Source organism: Melospiza melodia, unplaced genomic scaffold, assembly GCF_035770615.1.
Source record: "Melospiza melodia melodia isolate bMelMel2 unplaced genomic scaffold, bMelMel2.pri scaffold_61, whole genome shotgun sequence".
Taxonomy (NCBI): domain Eukaryota; kingdom Metazoa; phylum Chordata; class Aves; order Passeriformes; family Passerellidae; genus Melospiza; species Melospiza melodia.
In genome coordinates, this window is record NW_026948800.1 from 2,137,242 (window position 1) to 2,165,000 (window position 27,759).

General features: G+C 47.5%; 1 protein-coding gene across 1 annotated transcript; it reads left to right on the plus strand.

The window, feature by feature from the left end:
• Positions 1–2,036: 2,036 nt before the first annotated feature.
• On the plus strand, positions 2,037–20,041 carry LOC134413912 (serine/threonine-protein kinase pim-1-like). Its single transcript, XM_063147931.1, has 4 exons — positions 2,037–2,069; positions 18,739–19,108; positions 19,321–19,497; positions 19,782–20,041. The coding sequence occupies exons 1-4, from the start codon at positions 2,037–2,039 to the stop codon at positions 20,039–20,041; spliced, it is 840 nt and encodes a 279-aa protein (XP_063004001.1).
• The last annotated feature ends 7,718 nt before the right edge of the window (positions 20,042–27,759 follow it).

A 27,759-nucleotide genomic window follows, 5' to 3' on the forward strand; every position in this document is an offset into this window, starting at 1 on the left:
TGGCGGCCCAAGCGGTGGTGCAGAATGCTGCGCTGGCGCCGCAGGACCCCAGGCGTGTGGATGTCACTGACATGCTGCTGGGCACAGGGGTATATGAAAATCCTCAGGGGCACGTTGGCTTCAATCCCCTTGTGCTTGACCAGTGCCACACTTTGGGCATGGCAGCGATTATTCAGACCCTGGAAATGGCTGCTCTGAGGCAGCCGTTTGTGACCATTGTCCAGGGGGATGATGAGCCTTTCATGGCATTTGCAGCAATGCTGACTGCGTCTGTGGAGAGGCAGGTGCCTGATCCTGTGGCAAGGAGGATTGTGATTGCAAACCATGTGAGGTGTAATTGGAATGATGCTTGTAGGAGGGTCATAGTGGCTCTGCCTGGTTTTCCTACTGTCTCTCAGATGGCGGAGGCATGTGCGGACATCATCCCCTCAGGTTGGAAGTTGGCTGCCGTGGCTGCCGCTCTGCAGCCAGTCTGGGCAGCACCGCAGGGCGGGCGGCCACAGCAGGGGACTGCGCAGGCTGGTAAGCAGCAGGGGAAGAAAACACAGAAGTTCAGATTTCCCATGTTCTTATGTGGTCAGTGTGGTAGGTCGAGTCACATGTCCAATATCTGCAAGGCGACTGTTCATGTTAATGGCCAGGCTTTACCGTGCTCGGGAAATGTGAAGCGGAGCGCACAGCATGGATGTGCCCAGACACAAGCTTCCCTCCAGACCCTGGAGCTGATGGAGGTCTTCTTTGCCTGCTTGCAGCCAGCACCCGCAGATCAGCAGGTGTGGATGTCTGCACCACAGCAACAGTTGTCTTAGAATCTTGTAAAATACACAAGGCTCCCCTGGATTCCTTTGATCCCTTGGCTGGGGGCATGAGTGCTCTCCTGATGGGGAGGTCTGGTGCCACCCTTCAGGGCATCATTGTGCCCCTGGGGCTCATTGATGCAGATTTCACAGGGCAGATTTGTGCCATGGTCTCCACACCCACCCCCTCCTGTCACGATCCCGAAAGGGACGCGACTTGCTCAACTTGTGCCTTTTAAGTCTTCTGTTGGCAGGAGAGCTGACCGGTTGCGTGTAGCTGGTGGCTTTGGATCCACTGGGCCGCCTCAAGTTAGCTGGACTGCTGTCCTGACCAAGGACTATCCCGAGATGCTGAGTACCCTGTCTGTTCTTGGTGCAACGCCATCGGAAATCCACCTCTGCCGGCTTCTCAACAGCGGTGCTGACGTCATGGTTCTCTCCCTTTCAGCCTGGCCCCCAGAGTGGCCCCTGGATCCGGTGAGGACGTCTGTCGCGGGTCTAGGTGGGACAGCGCAATGCTACGTGAGCCTGCGGCCCATGCTGGTGGCGAACCCAGAGGGACAGACAGCCTGGGTTAGGCCTCACGTTACTTAAACTCCTCCCAACCTCTGGGGGAGGGATCTTCTTCTGTCTGGGGGTGTTGTAGGAAGGGGACCAGGACACCAGGTGGTTCATCACTGGTCCAGTTTATTGAAGAAAGCATTAAACACTTATACAGCAAATAATAAGCTTATGAATATTCTGTAAGCCAAGCAATCTATTGGTTAAACTATACCATGAATTCTTCCTCATTCCTTAGGCGTTGCATCTCTCTTTTCTCATGTCTCTTTTACTATTTGTTACCTACTACAGCTAGGCCCAAGGACACGCTATCTCACAGGTGCAGGACTTGGAATTAGCCACAGCTTTGTAATTTTCCAATCTCTAGCAGCTAAATTCCCAACATCTCCCCTGTTTTTATTTTTTTAGGAAAGCAAAATTCTATGGGCTAACTGTGTCACACTCTTTGCAACACAAAAATAGTCAATTCTAACAACTAAACAGTATTTCAAACAGTATTCTCAGCTAGCAAGGTTTCTCCCTTACAAGGGATCTAAGCCAGGGAAAGAAACAGAAAAGGCTATCACTATTTATAAGATATGCTATAGAACAGATACAAAAAGGATTCTATGTGCTACAAGGCTCAAACCAAACTCAGGTGTGCTAATACAACCTACAAAAATAAGCTAAAGGCGTAACATGTGCGGAGGTTTCACCTGCATTGATTGTCTCGTAAGTTTGCTTTCTATTCTCAAACAGCAGATATGCTTCAAACAGGAACAGCTTTACTCACAAATGCTTCTGATTGTCTCCTTTAACTAAAGTTTCTCTGATGTTCACACAAGAACACTTTGCACACAAGTCATAAAATAAACGTCTATCATAAAAGCATAAATCTATCAAACGTCACTTAAACTTAATAGTACCTAGAATTAAAATACTTAAAACATTTAAACTTAACAAAACTAAACCTTAACAATATTTAACATTTAACGGCACTTAATAGATAATTTAACTTAAACTACTTAGTAACAAATAAAACTTACTATAGAAAGAGAATATAGCATTGACTATAACTTACTTACAGGCCTGATTCCAAAATAGTAAACTAAAACAAGTTTATTCATGTATTTGCTGCAGCATTTTTATACTTAAATGCACTTAAACATAAAAAGTTTTTTTTCAAGGTATACCTGTGGAGAAATTCTTTTGAATTCAGTGCTTGCTTTTACATTTATCACATCTAAACAAAGCTTAAAAAATCCAAAAACCACACTCATTACATCTTACTTCTACAACCACTTTAACACATTTTTAACATTTTTAAGTTTTTCAAAATATAATTTCAGAGTTTAATGTTCCACCGATTAAAGTCTGTGATTCTGATGTTTAAAGTCTCTGTTAATACAGGTGATTTTAAGACAGCATAACGAGTGCTGAGCTAATTCGGCCCAAATTTGACTCCTGCATTCACTAAGCTGATTTGTCTTTCACAGTCTCTGCTAGGAAAAACAAAAGGGTTTTTCTAACTTAGGTGAGAAATGCTGGCGCAATGGTCCTTGGTGTCGTTTGTTTGTTATCACTGGTCTCTTAATTGTACTAGGAATCTTTCTTTTGTTGACAAGAGTCAAAATCATTACAGCTGTTAGATCTCAAACTGTAGCTTTTGCCCGCTGCAGGGCGGAGGCAGAAGCACTCCCGCTTGAAAAAGCGCTCCAGTCCCGCGGCAGGTGTGTCGGAGCGGGCGAACCCCCCTGCACTGGGCTCTTTGTTTACTCGCCGGCAGGCTGACTCCACTGCAGCCACCGCTGGTCGGGTCGTTCCCTCCGCGGCTGCCGCCGCTACCGCCGCTGCGCCCATGCCGAGTTCGGAGCGGCACAGCCCTGCAGCCGCCCTGAGCCGCAGCTGCTGCTTTGCACTCAGAAACATGTTGAAGTGTATTGTATATCACCTGCCATGGCTTGCTCGGCTTCTTTGCTGACTTATCATCTTCTAACACTGCTTCCCATAGTATATCCTCAAATTTTCTCAATTCTGAGAGTTCATAGACCGTATGTGGATTAAGGAAAATTTCTTCAGCGTATCCGTAGGCTAATAACAAATCTATCCCCTTTACCCCTCGCCATTCTAGATACGCGGCGAATAACTTATATGCTGCTTGCCTTTTCATACCTCTTTTGTGAGTGCTCTTGCAGCTTTCCAGGCTCCGGCAGCACGTAAATGGCTTGAGTCACCGATGTGAACCCCAAGGGTGCTTCAAAATTCCGGCACCGTCCCTGCTGCAACAGGACCCAGCTCCAACTTCCTCGACCGTGGGACGTTCTTTCCCCCTTTTTCTTTTAGTCGAGACGAGGGGTAGGCGTTCGGGGTCACCATGTGTCGTGAGAAGGAGACCAGTTCACCAGGTGGTTCATCACAGGTCCAGTTTATTAAAGAAAGCATTAAACACTTATACAGCAAATAATAAGCTTATGAATATTCTGTAAGCCAAGCAATCTATTGGTTAAACTATACCATGAACTCTTCCTCATTCCTTAGGCGTTACATCTCTCTTTTCTCATGTCTCTTTTACTATTTGTTATCCTACTACAGCTAGGCCCAAGGACACACTATCTCACAGGTGCAGGATTTGGAATCAGCCACATCTTTGTAATTTTCCAGTCCCTAGCAGCTAAATTCCCAACATGGGGGTGCACATCGGGACGGATTTTTGATGGGGGTCACTGCAGTGAAGGGCGCAGAGTGTCTTACGCCTCCTATTCGGTGTCTGGTGGACAAATCTGTCTGGGAAAAGGAGTGGCCCCTCCCTCAAGATAACCTGGTCGCCCTTCAGAATCTGGTGAAGAAGCAGTTGGACCAGGGTGAAGCCGGCAGGGGGGCTTTGTTCAAACCACGAACCAGACAGGGCTGCTGTAGAATGTGCCTTGAGCTGCTTTAATTTTCAGCATCAGTCTCATTACATGGTTATGACAATGGGAATATGCCAGCAGCTCACATTCCAGGCAGCAGACCAGGAACTTAATGTTACAACTTACTTTCTAAGTTTTTTGACCAATCACACAAAGCAAAAGCACATTAACAGCAGTTCTAGCCAATCACCATAATCACACATACCTTTGGTTAAAACAATGCTTTCTTATTTGGAATACAATACCTGCTTGTAAGCCTTAAAACACAATGCACAGAGCTCCATTATTAATCTTTAATCTTCCTAATATCTTGCTAGATAAACTTTCTGTAGCTTACAGAGCTATTCTAGACAAGTGTTAATACACAGACCATTGTTCTATTTGCCCTTGCTTTTCTACAGTTTAAATAATTTTTCTACTGACCTATCTCATGGCTGCTGCATAGCTCTGCTCATAGTTGGGCTCTGTATGAGGTCTGCATCTTGAAGCTTTCCCAAAATCCTCTAATTTTGTGGATTCCCACACAGGGTCATCCGGAGCCTTCTACCAGTCTCTGGAACACTCCTGTCTTCTGCATCAAAAAGAAATCTGGGAAGTGGAGGTTGTTGCAAGACCTCCGAAAGGTTAATGCCGGGATGGAAAGCATGGGGACATTGCAGGTGGGCATGCCATCACCTACCATGCTTCCCCCAGACTGGTCGGTCCTCATTGTGGATCTGGAGGATTGTTTCTTTACGATTCCTTTGCATCCCGATGACAGACCGAAGTTTGCCTTCTCAGTGCCAGCGATTATCGAGGCTGAACCCGCACAGAGATATCAATGGAGGATGTTGCCCGAGGCATGCAGAATTCTCCTGCCTTGTCTGGAGTTGGCAAGCAGTTTCCTGATGCACGTCTGTATCATTATATGGACAACGTTTGGGTGGGTATGCCCACCCAGGATGAGCTGCTGAGGATTCAGCCTCAGTTGCTCGATGCTTTGCATGCTCATGGACTGCAGGTGGCTCCAGAAAAGGTTCAACAACAACCACCTTGGAAATACTTGGGGGTCAAAATTCTGGAATGGACGATCCGTCACCAGGAGGTGCAATTTGTGCATTCTGTGAAGACACTGAATGATGCTCCGAAATTGGTAGGTGTCATCTCTTGGTCATGTCTGTACTTGGGGCTAACTGATGCACAGCTGTCTCCTCTGTATGATTTGTTGAAAAGAGACTCTGATCTAAAGTCACCTCGCACACTGCCCCCTGCGGCGCTTAAGGCGTTGGGGTTGGTTCAGCGAGCTGTTTCGGCTTGCCAAGTTTATCGCATTGATCCCTCTGTTGATGTCACTGTGTTCATCACCACTCCAGATTCGCATCCCACGGGCATCATTGGCCAACCGTCCAATTCCTTGCATGTGTTGGAATCAGTTTTCCTGCCCCATCAGCTGCAGAAGACGGCAACTGCATTTTTTGAGCTGATTGCTCGCTGGATAATCAAATGCCAGAAACGGTGTTTGCAATTGATGGGTGCGGATCCTGCAAAGATCATACTCCCGGTGCAACGGGAGGATTTTGACTGGAGCTTTGCAAACAGTGTGTCCCTGCAGAGTGCTCTGGAAAATTTTTCAGGGCAGATCATTTATCATCTGCCCAGTCATACGCTACTGCAAATGGTGAAATTCACACAAATCTCTTTGCGGCCCAAAAATAGCCAGGAACCTGTGCAAGTTCCCGCCGTCTTCACTGACGGTTCAGGGAGAACAGGAAACGCCATTGTTACTTGGAGAGACCAATCAGAGTGGTAGGTTCTGGAAGCTCATGAGGATGGGTCAGCCCAATTGGTTGATTTTCCCAGGAACCTTTCAACTTGGTCATGGATTCCGCCTATGTGGCCAATACCACACAGAGTTTGGGTTATTCCGTTTTGAAGGAGTTCAGTAATCCTGCCTTGTTTCATTTGCTGAAGACCTTGTGGTGTGCCATTCAGGCCCGGGTTCATCCATTCCATGTTCTGCATGTGAGGAGTCACACCAATTTGCCAGGCTTTATAATGGAAGGTAACACAAGGGCTGACAAGTTGGCTAACCCAGCGTGGGTAGCGCCTCAGCCTGATACACTTATGCAGGCCAAGGCATCACATGGGTTTTTCCACCAAAACGCACATACCTTGCGGAAGCAGTTTCAGCTGATGCCAGCTAAGGCTCGTGACATTGTTGAGTCATGTGATGACTGCTATGCACTTGCTCCGCCTTTGCCGGCTGGGGTAAATCCCAGAGGCCTTAGGGCCTTGGAGCTTTGGCAGACCGATGTCACCCAGGTTGCCGAGTTTGGCCGGCTCTAGTGTGCATGTCACTGTGGACACGTTCTCCTCTGCGATGTGGGCTTCGGCTCACACTGGGGAGAAGGCCTGTGATGTCCTTGCCCACTGGAGTCAGGCCTTTGCCGTTCTGGGCATACCTTCTGCTGTGAAAACCAACAATGGTCCTGCTTACACATTGCAAAAGTGCGGCAGTTGCTGCAGTTGTGGGGTGTCTTGCACAAGTTTGGTATCCCTCATTCTCCAACTGGTCAAGCTATTGTAGAACGTGCTCATGGTACTCTGGAGCAGGTTCTTCAAAAACAAAAACAGGGAATGCAGGGTGAAACCCCGCACAGTCGGTTGGCAAAAGCTTTGTGCACAATCAATCATCTCACTGCTCCGCAGAACTCAAATAACCCTGTCATTTGTAATCACCATCTCTCATTGCAGGCTGCGGGGGAGGCACATCAGCCTTGAGTGAAGGTACAGGTGCAGAATTTAGTCACCAAACAGTGGGAAGGTCCCTATGACCTTATTGCTTCGGGACGTGGGTATGCTTGTGTATCCACACACACTGGGGTACGCTGGGTACCTTCAAAGTTTGTTCAACCTGACCTGCAACTGCAGAGACAGAATCCAGCTGATGAGCAAGATGGAAACCGTGACCAACCTGGAAGGCATCAAGCGGGGGAATCATTGAGTGATGATTCGGATGCAGATGATGAGAGTGATCACTCTGATGATTCCTCTGCAAGTGGACACTGAACAGTGTTCATGTTTTCTTTATGTAATTGTTAATTTTCTTTTTTTTCTTTTTTAAAGGAAAACAGTGAGATGTTGCCCTGCTTTTTTAAGATTTTCTAAGCCTTCTGATGTTGACATTGTTGTAGTGAACTTTCTCACACACTTTCTATAAATAACTCATTGTTTTGCATTCCTTTATGGAGGAGGAGACAGTTGATGGACTGTTGGTTTGTCCAGTGTCATTGGAGAGGTGTCACTGTCACCCTCCAATCCACTGTCACTTTTGGAAAGCTGTAAATGTTGGAGTCAGAAAATAAACTTCCCCTTTTTTCTTCACCATGAGAACAACGATGTGAGCTTGTGTTCTTTTGTGTCCTATAATGACACTCCTGGGCCAGCGACTCCCTCTGAGTGGGGCCTCTCCCAGCCGAGAACTCTCCCGTTTGCTGCACTCGGGGATCCCGAACAACGACAGAGCCTGGGCTGATTCCCCCACTCCTCCAGGCTCAGCCCTTCACCCCCTGGGGAGATGCCAGAGGATCCACAGTGAGCATTCCCTTTCCTCAGGGGAATTGCTCACAGGTGCCTGGCACTGACTCTTTGTGTCTGTGTGCACAGAGGAGTGCCTGTGCTGGGGAAATGTGGCAGAAATGCTGCTCTCTGAGGGGTTGGAGTGCCTTGGATAGCTGAGTCAGTCAGGCCTGTAGGTAAGGTTAAGTCACAAGGTCTAAGTGAATTTAAATGCTGCTAAACAGTATTTAACTTAAATTATAACCTATGACTTAGCAATTTAAAAGAGGACTAACACATAACAATATTTAACTTAGCTTATAACTTATAATAAACGTAAAAACTTAGCAAAAAAAACAACTCTTAGCAGCATTTAACTTCACTTAGACACTTGACAGCCTCATGGAACCAAGGGGCCATTGTGACACTGAGGGGACTCATGAAATCATGGAGATCATTGTGACACTATGAGGCCCCATGGAATAAGCAAAGCATTGTGACACTGCAGGGCCTCATGGAACCAGTGAGACCATTGTGACCCTGGGGGTCCCCATAAACCAAGAGCACCATTGTGATACTGTGGGGCCTTTTGAAACCAAGCGTCCTTTGTGACACTGCAGGGCTGCATGGAACCAAAGGTCCATTGTGACATTGCAGGGCCTCGTGTCATCAGTGGTCCATTGTGACACTGGGCCACCAAAGGAGACCATTGTGACACTGCAGGGCTTCACGAAACCTCGAGGCCATGGTGACATTGTGGAACTCCATTGAACCAAGGGTTCATTGTGACACTGCAGGCCTGCATGGAACCAAAGCTCCAGGGTGACACAGAGTGGCCTCCTGTCATCAATGGTCCATTGTGACACAGTGGAACCAAAGAGACCGTTGTGACGCTGCAAACCCCCAGGGTCCAAAGGTCCATTGTGACATTGCAAGCTCATGGAAGAGTCTCATGACATTGTGGGACCTGGGGAACAACAGAGACCATTGTGACACTGCAAGGGCTGATGGAATCAGTGGGATCATTGTGACACTCTGGGGCCTTCTGGAACCTAGGAGCCATTGTGACACTGTGAGACTCCATTGAACCAGGGGTCTATTGTGACACTGCAGGTCTTCTTGTAATCAAGAGACCATTGTGACACTGCTGGACCCCATAGAAACAGGTCACCATTATGGCACTGTGGGGCCTCATAGATCCAAGACACCATTGTGACAGTGTGGGGCCCCATAAAACCAAAGGAACAAAGGACAGATCTGGTTGGTTTGGCCTCCCAGGGGCCACCTGACGGGTCCAGCTGACCCTGGCATGTTGAGGATCTCTTCTCATCTGCTGCTGAAGCACAGGGACTCCATGCTTTCCTTCCTATTGTTTTGCGGGGAAAAGAAGAAACCTCACAACTTTATATAAGTTGTAAAGCTCGGTATGTTTATTTACGGCGCCGGACGCATATGGAGAAAATTCTCCTCAAAAGGCATGCGTACCCCTGAAGATCTCAGGTCTCCTTTTATCCCTCGTTCCAAATGCATATGTATACAGTTTCACAATAGGTTCATACATATTCATTCTGCGTGACATTTATCGCCAGTTCTTTTTATCAAAGGAATTCCTAGGTCGGTGGCAAATTGACCTCGTGGTCTTTTCTGTTTTTCTTTCTCTGTCTCCTTGCTGTCTCGGCATGCGAGTTTTTCCTTCAGCTTTGGCCTCACAGAATTTTCACCGCTGCTAGACAATTCACCTAACTCAGAATGGATCTCTACTCTGTCTCATTCCCCCCTTTCCTAGGAAATAAGTAAATTCTTTTACTTAATGAAAACCTTCATGACAGTAAGTGTCTTTTAATTCTTCACTACGTATGTTTGATAAAGAGGTTAGTACAGCCATTTGTTGTAGTATTCTCCAGTTCCAAATTAACAATATAATAGATAATCTTAAGCTTATCTCAACTAATATTAGTAAAACTACAATGGGGTGGCACAACTTATTAAAGATTCCATTTTCAGTTGGTGACCACCCAAAGATCACATCCCACCAGTGATAATCCATATTTTGTTTCATTCTTTGTAGAACCCTGGTTATCTCCTTTGTATCGTGTTGGACAGTAATTAAGGTTTTCTTTCCACTTTCTTGGATTTCTTTCAAGCCTTCCAATAGGTCTTGGTGCTTAATTAATTGTTTCACTAATGTAAGGTTCATCCCAATAGGGGTAGGTGGTAGTCTGTGATACAGTGTGTAATTGGCTTTAATCAGCTGGTGAGATGTTACTGGTACCAAATACGAAAAATCACACCCAATAATCTTAACAAAATTACAAATACAGAAATTAGAATGGTTTCTACTAGACAGAATAACATCATTGCTATCAATTTGTACAGCAGCACAAGCAGTTCTCAAGCATACACCCATTTCCAGTATATACGAGCACAGTTCTCTGGTCAGTGGCTGGATGAATTTCAAAGTGACAAATACTCTGTTCCGTGTCCAAACACACATCCTGAGCATTAATAGTATTGCTTTCACAAATGAACCCCATCTGTTCTCTAGTAATGCAGGATTCTAAGTTTACTGTCTGCCACTTTTCATTCATCTTTCGTGCCCACACTCTATGTTCTGAAGGGTAGAGTATTGTTTTTTCATGGTTTAATCCTAGAGCAATGATGGGATGGATAACATAAACAGTGGCATTATGTATGGTAAGCACAAAGGCAGTTGCTACTTTAGAAACAGGATCATAGGTGAAATTCACCATAGTCCACCAGGATTGAAACTTCCTTTCAAAATCAATTGCATTGTCCCACACAATTTTCCGAATTTCAGCTGGAAAATTACCTTCACCCACTTCCCGTATGATCAGAGCTGCTGTTGCCTGCACCCATAACTGTGCTTGTATACAACTGAAAGCTAAAGGCACATTATCTTGAACTGTTCTAAGTGCTTCTACTATCAGCTTGTGGTCTTGGTCCCCGGCCTTTTCATACTTCCTTACTTTGTCAGTACTTTGAAATCTGCCACTGGCTAGTTCCTAATGCCAATAGAGATGACTATAAAGGCTGCTTCAATTTTGTTAGGCTACCTGCTGCAGTGGCCAGTCTATTCATCAGTATTTCTGAATCAATTCCATTTAAAACTCCTAATCTTGTCCCTAATATGCCAGTTAGATGTTTGTTATGGGGAACAGGAACTGCTTTCAGTCCATGACCATCCCTGCCTGCCAGAGGGATGTGCTGGGCTCACACTGCAAATTCAGACACACTTCACAAGTGTATCTGACAGAGGTTTAGGTCATACTTGAAGCAGATGTTTGTTCTTAAATGTAGAGACCTCAGGGAATCTAACCTCTCCTTCCCCATCCTGATTAAAGCACCTGATTTCCCAGATGTGTTACAAGCAGGAATGTCTCTCCTGGCCTACAAAACTTCACCCACCTTGCCCCTAGCTAAGATCAAGCTGTGGACTGTGTTCAGGGCAGGTCCAAGCCTCAAGTAAATAATGAAGGGGAAATCTGAGAGAAGAGCCTAAATTCATTGCAGTGCCTCAGAAGAAACTGGGATCAGGTTTGGGGTGCTCAAACTCCTACAGCCTGCTGCTGAGCTCTGAGGGGGGGGTCTCTCTCTCTACCTTTTTTAAGCAGAATCCAATTGCCTCAGACTGGGAAAATCACTGATCCAAATCTCAGTAGGAAAAGGGATAGCTATAAATAAAGAAAATCACCTTCCTTGCTTAGGTTAATTCACCACCTGCAGTTCAGCACCCTTTACCAGTCATTGCCTGGGTGTTCAACCAGCTTAGAAAATGACTTAAGGAAACTGATTTCTTGGTGTTCCTGGTTTTAGGCACCAGGAGAGCTGGCTCCTTCCTTTCTTGTTCTGCTCCTGAGGTATGCCTGTTTTTGTAACCATGTTGTCCAGCCCTCAAAGTAAGTTTTTAGGAAGGATGGGCAGGCTGGTTGGATTTTTGAGATATTAGTTTGCATTATCAACTCTACACATTTGAGAGACAATTCTGGATTGAATAATAGCTGTTGTTCACTCGCATTCTTTACTACGTAGGGGCCTATTTCATACACTTTGGGTTCAAGTTTGGGTTGAGTCTGAACTAGTGTGGGGTGTATAAGGCCCTGCTGTGGTAGAAGGTGCAGTGTCTGCTTTGAATTTAAATGAAAGTCTGATAGCAACTCGAGCTCAAAGGCAGGTCACTTCAACAGGCTGTATCAAGGTGAAATTACACCAACAGTCTGATTCACTTAGGTTATCACAGACTTCCTGGTGTTCGTCTACACCAGGAGGGGTTACAACACTAATTTCATTTGGTCTCTCATAAGCTGTCCCATTTATCATCCGGCACCCTACCTTGATTTCTTCTCCTCTGATCCCTTAAGTGTCCACAGTTCCTGTTCCTGCCATTCCTGCTCCTCATATATCTGATCCCCGTGAATTACTACAGTGGATAGGTTTAAATCCTTTATCTCAGAAGGTTTTCTCATGGATCCAGTATACTGATTAAACACCTGGGACCAAGGCCATTCAGCATTGCTTTGGACAGAGGTACTCTCTAGTTCTAAAACTTCAGATATAATTACATACAAAACAATTCTGTAAACTAAAGTATAAACTACTCCCGACCGCAATATACTCATTTTGCCCGAGTAAGTTTTAGTCTCAGTTCATTGTCTCCTGGTGTCACTCCTTAAGGGGCTTCTGGGCCTTCTTCACCCGAGAGTGATGGATCCAGGCGTCCTGCTCCTTGATTTTGATTGCAGTGAAGGTGGTGAGAAGTACTTGCAGTGATCTCTCCCACTGTGGTTCCAAAGTCTTCTCTGTAAGAGACTTAACATATACATCATCCCCAGGCTATCTAACTCCCTGCTCCGAGTTCCAGCCACATGTTTCTCAATTTCTCTGAGCTGTTTGCTTAAAGCCACTGTGTAGGTGGACATTCCCTTTGTATTCTATATGGTCTTCTATAAGGCATTCTTAAAGGATTCAGCATTCCTTTAGCTCAAGTTTTAGTTCGAATTTGCAATAGTGCTAGTGGAAGAGCTTGGGCTAAGGTAGATTAACTTCTTGCCTCAGTCTTACAATCTGCTGCTTGACCAAATTATTCATTTTCTCTGCCTGGCTACTTGATTGGGGCAGTATGAAGTGTGAAGTTCTTAATCTATGCCCAGGTGGCTACTAATCTTTTGCACTGCTTTGGAAATGAAATATGATTCTTTATCTGAGGATATCATGGCTGGAACTCTGAAGCATGGTATCATTTGTTGAAAAAATAATCTGGTCGCCTCTTGAGCTCTGACAATTCTGGTGGGGAATGTTTCTGGCCACCCTGAAAAATATATCTATCAACACCAGTAAATACTGATACCTCCCTTTCCTTGGGAGTTCTGAAAAGTTAATTTGCCACTGCTGTACAGGCTCATGGCCTCTCCCAGTCTGACCGAGTTTCGGCTGGGGGGTATTTTGGGGTTAGTCTGGAGGCAAGGATCACATTTTCATCTTACCTGAGTGATAGTGGCATATAAATTCCTGACAATGATTCTTTCAATCAGATGTATGTTCTAGAAAGCCTGTGGAATTTACTACTTCAAAGTCAACACTTCATTTCAATGCACTCTGTATCACTGGTCATTTTGAGAAAGGAGCCACACTTTAGAAAAAGCTTTTAAGTAGTTAGGCTCTGGTGTATTTTCTAGTGCTCTTCCTTCGCTAGTAACCATGAAAATGGGAAGGGATTACTAGCTCTGTTTCAATGGTAGCCCACCCCTTGTAGTTGTACGTCTCTTTTGATTAGTGTTATTGTATTATGGCTTACTTTCGAGGAAAATCTGTACCTCACCCTTTGCTGCTTTCTTTGCCTCTCCATCCGCCAGCTCATTTCTTTCCTCCAATTTTAAGCTCACTCTCTGGTGGGCCTTAATATGCTTTTTCAGGTAGCTGAACTGTTTCCAGCAGCTGGATTGTCTCTTCTTCCCTTGTGAGGTTAGCAGTCTCCTCTCCTTCCAGATGGCTCCATGTGCATGCACAACTTTGAATGCCTTTTGCTGTTTCTAAGGCACAGGTCAATGCATTTATCTCAGCCTTCTGTGCAGAGGTACCTGTTGGTAAGGGTCCAGACTCTATTACCTCTCTGTAGGTAGTCACTGCGTACTTTGCATGTCGCTTTCCACGGGCAATGTAGCTGCTTCCGTCAGTGAACCAGGTCTCTGCATTGTCCAGAGGAGTGTCCTTTAAGTCTGGGCAGCTGGAGGCTGGAGTAGGTAGCTTCAATGGTCTCCAGGCAATCATGGTGTACTGCTTCTCCTTGATTCCACTGAGAAAAAAAGCTGGGTTGACAATATTAGTCACCACTATCTCTACATCATCTTGCTCTACCATGATGGCCTGGTATTTCAGAAACCTCTGTGGTGAAAGCCAGTGGCCACAAAGTGGCCACCCTTTACTTACAGTACTGCGGACACTGTGTGGGACACTAGCACAGTCATTTTTGTCCTAGGGTAGACTTGGGTGCCTCTTGAATATTCAGCACAACTGCTGCTACACCTCTGAGGAAACCTGGCCATCCTTTGGCTGTTGCATCTAGTTGCTTAGAGAAGTAAGCAACTGCCCTTCAGTATGGGCCCAAGTCCTGAGCCAATATTCCCCCGGCAATACCTTGCATGGAAAAATAGAAAGAATGGTTTACTTACATCTGGAAGTCTCAATGCTGGAGCTGACATGAGGACACTCTCTCTAGCTGGCGAAAGGCCCGTGTGGCATCTTTTGTCCACTGGAGATCTCTGTTTCCATTGGCAATAAGAGCATAGAGGGGTCTGATGAGCAGTCCATAATTATAAACCCACAGCTGGCACTACCCTGCCGTGGCTAGGAGGGTTTGGAATTCTTTTATTGTCTGGGGTTTCGGGGTTTGGCATATGGCTTCCCTGCCTTAAAGTCTGCTGCTCAGCACTCACTTCTTAGCCCAGGTAGATTACCTTCTGTTTCACTACCCGTGCCTTTTTCTTTTGGACTCTGCATCCTTGGAGTCCTAGGAAATTCAAAAGGCTTACTGTCCAGGCTTCCCTCATCCGAGTGGCTACTAGAAGATCATCCACGTACTGCAACATCCTCCTTTCCTCTTGTGGAGCTTCCCAGGAGTCTGGGTCTTTGCTAGCTGTTCTCTAATAGGAGTGGGGAATTTTTGAAGCCTTCAGGCACATGGACTATGTGAGCTGTGTTTGAATGCAAAAATTTTCTGGCTGGCTTCGTGGATAGGGAGGCAAAAGAAGGCATCTCTTAGGCCTGAAACAGTGAACCAGGTTAGCTCAGGTGTTAAACAAGTCAGTAAGGTATATGGATTTGCTACCACAGGGTATAAATTCTGTTATCTTATTGACAGCCCTTAATCCAGTACTATCAGTTATTGGGCTGATTCCTTCCTTATCTTCCTTTTGAGAGTACTACTCAGTTCTCACTAGTTGTGTTCTTTCCTTAAGCTTGATGCTCATGGGGGAGCATCTTTCACTCTCCTTGGTACAGCAGAGGCCCTTGAAAACACTTGTTTACTTATTCTAATATCTCCTTACTAATGTCTTTCTTAATTTCAGTGTCTGTTAATGTTAAGCCTAACATCTTTATATCATTTGCCTCCAGAGTAACCTTTCTCATTTGAGAATGTTTAGCAAATTGAGCGAATTGTACAAAAGCTTTTAGGTACACAATGTACACATGTTACTTTAAAGGTTTGCACAAGTATGCCTTCTCAGACTGGCCAGTTGTTCATTCCCCACACTACAACATAAACATTCTCCACAGGTACTAAAGCTTTATTAAAACTGAGTATATGACCCTTGTGTCGACAAAAATTCGTCCCTTTTGGGGAGGTCATCTTTACCCTTCATCACTTACCTTGGGAGGAGACTTTAGCAAATCATATGTACTCATTTTGCGAACTGTGATTGCTTTGCATTTCAGCATGATAATCCTTGCCTGATTTCATACGTTGCTATCTTATGCTGCATGCTGAACAACATGTTTGATTTACTTTCTCTTTGCCTTGTTTTCCTTTTTCAAGGGCCAAGACCAGAGGGTGGTCTGATCTCACAGTCTCTTTGCCATTCCAGGTGATCTCTTAAAACAAAAAGACATTTCAGCATACAAAAAAAAAACTGTATCCCATTTATCCTCCTATTTTAAAACAGTACTAACAGCAATGAAGTATTATAAATTTTTATAAATTTTTTTTATAAATTTATTTTCTTAGCTGCTCCTACTGGCAGCCTCCTCCCAGTGAGCCCCTCCCAAAAGGGGCTAATTTAGGAACCTCTTTGCTCTGGTCAGTTCTCATTATTTATTTCTCCTTGCCCTATCTCACTTCCACTCAAACCTTTTTACAGACCTTCACAGTAGTTTCTCAACTTTCCTCCTATACACACAGCTCCAGGTGGCAGGTATCAGATGTGGTTCCCACACACAAGCTCTAAGACCTTAGGTTCTGAATCCGCTTGACCAGAAACCTCTAATTTACACTCGGTGCATGTGCCCTGACACTTATTAGAACAGCAAAACAGCAATACCAGTGTTTCTCATAAACACCGCACTGCAATAATACTTGCACATCCAGCTTTTGCCCACAGGCCATTCCCGTGTTCCCTGGGGAGACGGGGCAGCCAGAGCTGCCCCTGTGCACAGGGGACAGCCACTGTCGCCTCATGCAGCGTGCCGGCCTCTTGATGCACCAAAGGCTCCCCGAAACTGCCCACAAAGGCAGGCTATTCTGTTTGTTACAGAGAACTTTAAATCCCTACAGCAGATTGTTTCCAGTCCAGACTTACTGCAGTACCAGCTGAAGTCTCATAAATCTCGTCTCATTAATTAATTCATCTCATTCATCTCTTCTATATAAACTCTGTTTTAAAAAATATCAGTCTTTTCTAGTTCTCTTCTTGCACAATCTAATTAAGCACTGTGTCTACTTACACTTGTTTTACTGCTTTGCAAAAAGGCTGTGCTAGTCACAGCCGAAACTCTGATATGCCCACAGACACACATACCCACACCCCCCCTTTATCTCAAATTCACTAGAGCCAAGGCTTGAATTGCTGTAAGGGAGAGAATTCTTGGAATTCCTTTAACTCGCTTTATCGTAGGTAAGCATAAATCACCGTACTATAGTTCTCCTGTGTAAAATGCTGCTCTTGTTACAACAAAATCTTAAAATCTCCACAAACACTACTATACAATCTGAGAATCAAATTACCACAATGCAGCGGAAGAAAATCACCACACAAAATCACTGGGAAAGGGCATATTTCTCAAAGTGCTCACTTTTCTCAACACAACACAGCATACCATACTTCGGCATTTACTCACGTCAATTTTTCCTGGACACAATCAAAATAACAGCATGCAGTCTAGAGATGAAATCCAAACATCCAAGGCAAAGGAACTCTCTGAGCTCATACTCACGGTTAAAATGTACCAAATCTACACAAATCACTACATTTAAACACGATAAATACTATCACTGACATTCTTCTACTCACTTCCCTGCGGGACACTTCTCTCCCTGCCCCCGCAGCCTGCTGCAGCCGGCGCCTCAGGCCTCACTCAGTTGCTTCAAACACGGGTAGTACTGACCCCCCCGCACTGTAGGGCCCTGTAGATCTACTCTCTTTTATATACCATACAATTATACACTTGCACGATTAGAAACACAGTGCACTGACCACACAGTGCACACATTAACCATACAGCAACACAGTGTCCGGACATCACACACACACACACACAAACAAAACACACATGGGCTCAGCAGTCCTGCTCTATCAGAACTATGAACCCCCAACACACATACACGGGTTCACCCGGCTCACCTCCAGAACCGCTTGCGGTCTGCTCTATCAGAACGATGAACCCCGTCTCTAATACAGCTGCTCCATCAGCTGAACCCAGACGTCTCTGGGTGGTTTACTCCCTGCTCTCCTTTCCCTCTCCCAGGGCCCCTCAGTACATACCCAGTACATACCGTATCTTCCTCCGCAGGCCAGCAGGTCCTTGTCTGTCCTCGCAGGTGGCAAGTTGAGACGAGCGGAGCCCCACCAGGAAAACATCCTAGGGCGCGCCTTGGAGGTCCGTCTATCCCCCCTGCCCCTGCGGGGACAGAGAACTCCTGGCTTGGCTCGCCATAATGTTTTGCGGAGAAAAGAAAAAACCTCACAACTTTATAAAAGTTGTAAAGCCTGGTATGTTTATTTACGACGCGCGCCGGACGCAAGTCCCCCAACAAGGCATGCGTGCCTCTGAAGACCTTGGGTCTTCTTTTATCCCCCTTCCAAATGCATATGCATACAGTTTCACAATAAGTTCATACATATTCATTCCGCGTGACATTTAGCACCAGTTCTTCTTTATCATAGGAATTTCTAAGTCGAGGGCAAATCGACCTTGTGGTCTTTTCTGTTTTTCTTTCTCTGTCTCCTTGCTGTCTCGGCATGCGAGTTTTTCCTTCAGCTTTGGCCTCACAGACTTTTCACCTTTCTTAGACACTTCACCTAATTCAGAATGGATCTTTACTCTGTCTCAATATACACATGTGATCAGGGTCCAAGAAGAAAAACATTTTTTTATTCTGCATGTTCTCCTTCTTATACACGCTTAACCAAGCATGATCTTAAGTCCGCTGCTGGCCTTGGCTCACAGGTGGCCATCAACTGAGTGTCCTGGGGGCGCATTTCGGAGTGGGCGCGGCTGGGGAGTGAGCGGGGCCAGCGGGAGGAGCTGGCAGGGCATGCCGGGCAGGCTGAGGTGAGGCCCGGCAGGGCGGCAGCTGGAACGCTGCGAGGGCAGCGAGCGTAGAGTGAGCAGGGGCCACGCAGCGCCCCGAGCCGGGCCATGGCGAGCCGCGGCGGGGCTGGGCAGGGGCTGCCCGAGGCGCAGCGCAGCATCGGCCCCGCTGACACTTCACGATCCCCCCGCAGCGCAAGGATGCCCCTGTGCCCCTGGAGCCGGCGCTGCTGTGGAAGGTGTCGTGGCTTGGCTTCTGCGGCGTCATGCGGCTCCTGGACTGGTTCGAGGTGCCCGAGGGCTTCGCGCTGCTCATGGAGCATCCACAGCGCTGGCAGGACCTCTGGTACTTCCTGCACGAACAGTGGTTCCTGATGGAGCCCGTGGTGCAGGGGCTGCTCAGCCAGGTGCTGGAGGCCGTGTGGTGCTGCAGCAGCCGGGGTGTCCTGCACCGTCACATCATTGCCGAGAACATCCTCGTCGACCTGGCCACGGGCAAGGTGAAGCTCATCGACTTTGGGTGCGGCACAATCCTCCAGGACACATTCTACACCTGGATGTCGGGTGAGCCCAAAGCCGGGGCCCAGCAGGGCAGCAAAGTTTCCCCCTTGGCTGGCAGAGTGGGAAGAGGGAGGGAAGGAAGGAGGGAGGGAAGGAGGGAGCCAGCTGCAGCCAAGTTGCTTTTTGGCAGGGCAGGGGCTGGCTGTTGTGGAACGGGAGCTGGCTGGGAGGGAGGGAGCAGCATGGGCCTGATGAGCTGCGCCCATGTCCCATAGGAACACCGGAGTACAGCCCACCAGAGTGGATCCTCTTTGGCTGCTACCATGGCCAGCCAGCCACCATCTGGTCCCTGGGCATCCTGCTCTATGAGCTGGTCTGCAGGCACCTTCCTTTCCACACCAACGAGGACATTGTCTGGGGCCAGCTCTTCTTCCCGCCCCAGATGTCTCAAGGTGGGGATGTGCCTTCAATACATGAGGGGAAGAACGGGATTGGGAGGAGCAGCTGGCACATAAGCATCCTGCTCTTGCAGCTGGTGAGGAGGTGGATCTCCTGGGCTCAGCTGGAGGAGGTGGCACCTGTTCCTCTGTGCTGTTGTCCTCCACAAGAAGGGATTGATAGGAAGCTTTTGGGTGCAGCTCTGAGCACTCCTGGTGGCCTGGGCATTGTGGAATGTGGGAGAGCATGGACAGGAGCCTTGTCCTGCTGAGCGGCAGTTTCTGGTTTCTCTCCGCAGACTGCCAGCACATCATCAGGTGGTGTTTATGCATGGACCCCACAGACAGGCCATCACTGGAAGACTTTTTGAGCATTCTTGGCTGCAGGAGCCCTGCCTGGCCCAGGAGACAGCAGAGATGCATCCCTGTGCACAGTAGGATCCAGGAGCCAGCACGTAGCACCGGCACGCGTCTCGTGGCGCTGGAAGAAAACCCTGGAGTGTTTCCCTGCGGCCACGGCATGGAGGAGAGAGCGCAGCCGAGGAGATGCTTCCGCTGATCCCCGTGAGCTGTGGAGGGAGCGGCTCCATGCTGCCCGTCCCACTGGAGAAGTAGTGGCAGTGTGGTGAAGGTGCCACGGACTGGGACAGGGGAAACATGCCCCTGAAGCTCAATGGCATCGTGATGTCCCCACAAGCCGAGGCACAGCTGGTGTGTTCTTCTGGAGCACGACCCCTTCCTGAGGGGAACACCCCCTCAGGAGGCTGGCTGGCTACCCCAGGATGTCAGCTCTGGCCTGGGCTGAGGGAAGGTGGGTGATGCTTTTGACATTCATCTGCTCTGGCAGGAATTTGAGCTTTAGACAATCACATGCCGTTATGTGGTTTCTCACCAGTTGTATAGATTGGAGAAGTCACTGTGTTCCAGAACTGTGGATAGAGGGTGAGTTTTGGGAGGGAAATGGGAGCTGCCCACAGGATCCGGGTGCTGCTGTCAGGATCCAAGCACTGCCCTCAGGATCTAAGAGCTGCCCTCAGTTTCCAGGCACTGCCCACACAATCCAAAAGCTGCCCTCAGGATCTGGGTGCTGCCTGGTTGATCTGGGCACTGCCCTCAGGATCCTGGTGACACCTACAGGATCCAGGCGCGGCCCACACGACCCAGGCTCTGCCCACAGCATCCAGGAGCAGCCCGCAGGATCCAAACTCGGCCCACACTATCCGGGCAATGCAGTCAGGATCCAGGCTCTGCCCACAGGATCCAGGCTCTGACCACACGATCCCGGCGCCGCCCTCAGGACGCCATCCCGCCCCCATGGCCCTCAGGGCAGGAGGCGGGATCGGAGGGGCCTGAGGAGAATGCCGGGGGCAGCAGGGCTTGGTGTCATTTGTCTTTGTTTCTTAATGTCCAGGGACTATAAGGATCCATATTTTTCCTTGTAATCCAAGCCCAGGGAGTCCAGCCTGGAGAAACTACCCTATAACAGAAACAACCACGTTCTACCAGGGTCCTGCAGGAAGGCAAGAATGGCACCAGGAATTTGCACACTGAGCTTTGCCTCAAGGCCCTGCACCTGCAGCTGTGCCTAGAAAAGCAGCAGACAGGGAGATCATATATTCAGAAGCATTCAAAGACTGACTCCGTTAGTCCGTGCCACTCTTAAGTCAAGCTTACTGCATCAGTTCATATCACGACAAAACTGAGCCTCAGGGGATACTGACCAGAATCATATCTAAACCCAGCTACAGCCCCGACATCATAGCAATTCAGAGCAGCATTTGAGCAATTCGTACCGTTCTGAAGTATCTCAAATGAGCACATGGTCGCCTAATGATGAGTTATCTGGGACTTCCTTGCAGGTAGCAATGAGATTCGATGTCAGAGATGAAATTTCATGACAGTCCTTTCACTGGGCCAAAAGATTCCAGCAGATTCCAGCATTATTAGCCCTAGCCGTTCCCCTTCTCTTCTGGTTCGCATGAAGGAAAACAGCTAACAGCTTTCTTTTTCTTAGTCCAATTACCACCTACTGTGCAATGCCTTATAGGGCAGGAGATTATGGCTCAGTTGGGGGTGGTTTTAACCCTTTGGGGTAAAAGCCATTGCTTGGACCATGGCTGGGAACCTTGTGACATTTGCTATAGGGATACTAAGTGTGCTTTTAATGCTTTTGCTTATTTTGCCTTGTATTTTTAATTGTATTCAAGATATGGTCAAGAAAAAAACCTTGCAGACTAACCTCCTTGCGCAAAAAGAAAAACGGGGAATGTGTTGGAGAATTTTGTTCAGACATGGCTTATAGAAAGGCCATGAGCACATACAGCTGGTTAAAAAGTAAAAGGCAGCTGTAAGCAGCAAGGTCTCAGGCTTTTTCCTTAACAACAATAAACACTGTGTCCTTGGCTAAGTGATGAGAAAAACATGGTGGAAAACATGGAGTCCTTGAGAATGGTCAAACCACAAGTCAACAGCAGGATGAGAAAAACAAGTATTAGCCTCAACAAGGAACCACAGGTATTGACAACAAAGGAGGGGTTGGTGTGTAATCTGTAACCAATGATGAGCTCGGGTTTTGCAATATGTATGAGCTTAATTAGCACTTAATTAACACTACTCTAAAAGTGTGCAAGCTGGATCAATAAATCGGAGATCGATGCTCATCAATCAGGATGTGTGCTCGTCTCCCTTCACATTCCTCAGCTCTGTACTGGGAGGGACTGGGACAGAGCGGCTTTGTACTGGGATATACTGGGAGGGACTGGGGGGAGTCACTGGGATGGACTGGGATTAACTGGGACAAACTGGGATCGACTGGGATGTACTGGGAGCACTGGGATCAACTGGGAGCTGAAATGGAACTGGGATTGAACTGGGAGCACTGGGATGGACAGGGATGGAACTGGGATGCACTGGGATGGACAGGGATTGAACTGGGATGCACTGGGATTGAACTGGGATGCACTGGGATGGACAGGGATTGAACTGGGAGCACTGGGATGCACTGGTTTGTACTGGGATGCACTGGGAGCACTGGGGCACCCCCTGCTGGTGTCCCTTGATGTGGATGAGGCGGGGCCACCCTGGGGACAACTCAGGGACACCTTGGGGCACTTTGGGGACACCTTGGGGACACTTTGGGGTGACCCTGGGGCTACCTTGGGGACACCTCAGGAACTCCTGGGGTCATTTCAGGGACACCTCAGGGACACCCTGAGAGCACCCTGGGGACATCTGGGAGTGACCCTGGGGACACCTTGGGGACATCATGGCGGCCATAGTGGGGTCACTTTGGTACCCCCCTGGGAACACTTTGGGGACATCCTGGGGACACCCTGAGAGCAGCTTGGGGACACTTTGGGGACACCTTGGGGACATCTTGGGGACACTTTGGGGACATCCTAAGGACACCTTGGGGACACTTTGGGGACACTCTTGGGACACCTTGGGGACACCTTGGGGACATCTTGGGGACACTTTGGGGACATCTTAGGGACACCTTGGGGACACTTTGGGGACACCTTGGGGACATCTTGGGGACACTTTGGGGACACCTTGGAGACATCTTGGGGTGACCCTGGGGACATCCCTGAGACACCTTGGGGACACTTTGGGGACATCCTGGAGTCACTTTGGGGAGACTTGAGGGACACCTTGGGGACATTTTGAGGACACCCTGAGAGCACTTTGGGGACATTTTAGGAACCCCCAGCTCAGGAACACCTTGGGGACACTTTGGGGACACCCTGGGGTCATTTCAGGAACACTTTAGGGACATCCTGGGGACACCCAGAGAGCACTTTCTGGACACTTTGGAGCCACTTCAGGGACACTTTGGGGTGACCCTGGGGACATCCCTGAGATACCTTGGGGACACCTCAGGAACTCCCTGGGGTCATTTCAGGGACACTTTGGGGACATTGTGGGGACATTCTGGGAACCCCAGACCCTGGGGTCACTTTGGGAGCTGTTGTGGGGACACCAAGGGGACACTTCAGGAGGCCCCTGGGGACACTTTGGGGACAGCCTAAGGCCACCTTGGGGACACTTTTGGGGACACTTCAGAGCCACCACTCTGGGGACACTTTGGGGACACCTTGAGGAGACCTTGGGGATGTTCTGAGAACCCCAGGGGGACACTGTCAGAACTCCCCTGGGGACACTTTGGGGACACCTCAGGATGCCCCGTGGGGACCCCTGGGAGACACCTTGGGGACACTTCAGGGTCACCATCATAGGGACACCCTGAGAGTACTTTGGGGACACCCTGGGGACACCTTGGGGACACTTTGGGGATATTTGAGGGAGATATGGGAGTGAAGCTGGGGACAATTTGGGGACATCTCAGGGGCCATCGCAGGGACACCCTGGGGACACCTGAAGGACACTGTGGGGACACCCTGAGAGCACTCTGGGGACATCTTGGGGACATTTTGGGAACCTCAATGGAGCATCATGGGGACACCTTGGAGATACCTCAGGACCCCCCGGGGACCCTTTGTGGCCATTTAGGGACATTTTGAGGCCATTTGGGGGCGATTTTGGGCCATTTGGGACATTCTGGAGCCATTTGGGGACATCTGGGGACATTTTGGGTCCCCCCAATTGAGCACAGACAGCTCTGTAGCTGTGCATTTCTATTGCTGGGGATGTATGGATTTTTTGATTGGTCCATTGATATTTGTGTATTTATAGACAGGTTTGTTATGTTTGTATTATATTGTCATGTTATATGTCATGAAATATGTAATGTGTGTTTACATCTATATTGTTATATCTATATATGTATTTACTTCTATTTATTATGTATGGAGTTGTATAGTTCTAAAATTCTATTTATTTAGTTCTGGATCTGAGATTCTTTAGAGAGGGATATTGATGTTTCTGTATTTGTATATGGGCTGTACGGTTGTAGTAATATGTAATAAATTTTTTAAACTTCAATTCAGTAACTTCAATATTTGTGTACAATGAGTTGTTGCAGAGGGTTGCAATGAAGTAGTTTTTTTCACTGAAGTTGATATCTGTATATCTGCCAAAGACAGGCAGACATGGTGAGATAAAACCAGCTAGTCTGCTGAAAAGGAGTCCCAAAGAATGTTTTCTAACTCCCCCTTTTCATCCTTTCCCCAGCCAAGACAGAGCAATGTCCTTCCTCTCTGTCCTCGATGGTGACCCAGGCATGGGATGCAGCGTGGGAACAGAGCCTGTCACTGCTCCCAGTGCCCTGCCCTGCCCTTCCCTGCCTGCCTTGCCCTTCCCTGTCCTGCTGGATCCTGATGCGCTGTGCCGTGCCGAGCCGAGCCTGGCCAGCGGTCACGCATTTCGGGAATGACCCACCCCTGTGCCGGCCGCCGGCGTAATGAACATACCACTTTGTAATTTTGACTAGTTAGAGAGTCTTTGTCCCTGATTTTCAGTTTTAACAATTCAGGGAGCTTTTGTTTTCCATGACAGAAGTAGAGTTCCTGCTAAGGGAAACACACCCAAAAATCAATAGTGACCCAGCCTTCCCTTTGCTTCCCTTTTCCTTCCCTCACTGCTACACCGCGCTCTCATACCAGGACCTCAGTGCTGCCTCACCTGAGCATTTAGAGCTGCCTCCAGGCCTTTCCAGGCTAAGTGCAGGTGCTCAGGATTCTGAGGTTTTCCTAGCTTCTTGGGAGAAGGTGTTTGCTTCATCTGGACTTCTTGGGGTTTCATCGGAGGAGCCAGGCACAGGCAAATTTCATCTCCACTGTGAGCTTTTCATTCTGCTTGTTCCCATGAAACTTAAATGCCAGCTTGAGCTCATTGTTCCTCTGGTTCCCGTAGACCATCACAACCCTTCCATGACCTCTCCAGAGAGGAGCAGCTGCACATCTTCAGAGCAGCAGTTGCCAGCCCGCATCCCATCAGGTAGGGAAAGAGCTTCTACCCTTGCTTTTTAGAGAGTTATTTTAGACAAGAGTTAATACACAGATCAGTGTTCTATTTGTCCTTGATTTTGTACAGTTTAAATAATTTTTCTGCTGACCTATCTCATGACTTCTGCTTAGCTCTAATCACAGTTCTGCTGCCTCTGGGGCCTTCCTTTTGCAGCTTTCCCCAAAACCCTCTAATTTTATGGATTCCCCCAATTACCCCTCCTGTTCACCTAAAAAGAAACCTTCACAATTATGTAGTTTATTACTTGTGTTTCGTAGCCTTACTATAATATTTCTGCTTATTACCTATTTAAAGCATTTTCTCGCTTGCACTAAGCATTGCTATATTACAACACAGCAATTTTGATGCTGTGGAAGTCCAGTCAGTTCAAAGGGCATAAATTATGCCTGACAATAGTTACAAGTCATTGTTCGAGAATGTCTTGTCAATTCACAGGTCTTAATTTGAAACATTCCTCCATGTCCATACCTTCATCGACCATCTCTGTGAGAATTCGAGAACTCTCGTGAATCCATTTCCTACCTCTCTCTCTCTTGTGTGATAAAATTTTCTTTGATAGTTTTGTCCATCATTTGTCGCACACACCAAAGTATGCAAGGTGTGACTACTAGTATCACTACCAAAACCCCCAATACATATAGAGACCTATTCTACAAAGTACCCTTAGCCAAGGTGCAAAGCTCCATTCTTGGAACAGATCATCTAACCATGACCCGCCATCTTCTTTAATTGGAGCTGTCAAATCTTTCAGCTTTTGTATGCTTTTGTGGATAGATTCAGAATGATCTGACAAGTTCGTACAACATAATCCTTAAAATTCCTCACAACCATGCCCATGTACCAGTAAAAGAAAATCAATCGCTGCTCTTTTGAAGGGTAGCAGGTCTGACAACACTATTAACATCAGTCAACATATCACTGATTGCAGTGGATGTGGCATTAGTTTGTTTACTCAGCCAACATCCAACCTGATCTTATTGTTTCAATGCCATTGCTGAAGCCAATTGGGGTAAAAACAAACCTGCTGAAACTCTTTTTGCAGCCTTCCAAGGCATGAAATCACTCTTACAGTTTTCATCATAATGACGAGCAGATCTTGTTCCCCTTAGTTTCTTCTTAATGACTGCCTTGGCAGTAGGTGCTAGCACAGTGAGCATTCCAATGCTACATGAGCCACCCTCAAGGTGTGATGGATTGCCTTGCCAAGCCCAATCTCCACAAATGAACAATATCCCTTGGGCAATTGTGGTGGGTATTGGTCAGCCTCAGAAAGCACATCCCAACTTTTTGAATAATTACACCAAAAACTTAAGTTTCTGTGTGCAAAATAATGGGGAGTAACAATGTACTTTGGAGGATCATGCTCTCCCTAATCATTAGCTATAAATGTAAGGCAAAAATCTATTGTTAAAGAACAAAGGATTTCTAATTCTTGGGGTTCGGGTACTGCTTTGGAAAGTTCTTTGGCCCAAACGTTCAAATTCAATGCAGGATTGTTCCCATTGTCAATTTCACCAGGCTCACCATTGGATTGCTTTTTGATCAAAGGCAAATCTTTTATGGGCACACCAACCAGACAGGTTGAGAAATGCTTTTCTGGTTCCGAATGAGACAAACATGTGGTATCCAAGCCTGCTGCCTTAGCTAAGGTCAACCAAACATTTGGTTTTGGTTGTTCAAGAGGCAAATCTGCACGAGAAGAAGCAATTAAAATCCATCCAAACTACCATATAATTTGATTTTGCTCTATCTTTTTCATGAGCTAATTTCTGGCAAAATCCTCACATATATATCAATTTTAAAACTTGGCTTTTAAACTTAAGATAAGATTTCACCTTTCAGATGCAATAGATGAGATCTAAACCGTAACAAAACAAAAACAGCCCTGCAGGGCTCCGTCCCATCCCATCCTGTCCCATCCATCCTGACAGTCTCACAGGGCTGCTGTCCCATCAACATCATCTCTGCTCCAGTCTGAAACAGGGCCCAGCATGGTGCCGGGATCATCAGAGAGCTGAGGTGTGTGCTGGACTGCAATGCCCTCCCCATCCACAGCAGCCCTGTATTTCCCTCCTGCAGCCTTGATCTCCAGCACAGCCATGGAGGCTCTTTGGGCTCTGGACTGTTCCTGCAGCCCCCAAGAGCAGCTGAGCTCTGCCTTTGGCACAGTCAGGCCTGGCCAGCGCAGGCCATGCTCAGCAATTGCTTGTGTGTGCCTGGCTTTGCTGTCAGCCCCGGCAGTGGCTGCGTGGCCCCTTTGTGGCCCTGTGCAGGCCCAGCCATGGTGGCCCAGCCCCTGTGCAGGCCCAGCCCAGGCCAGGAGCATTGCGGCTGGGAATGGCCCCTGTGCTG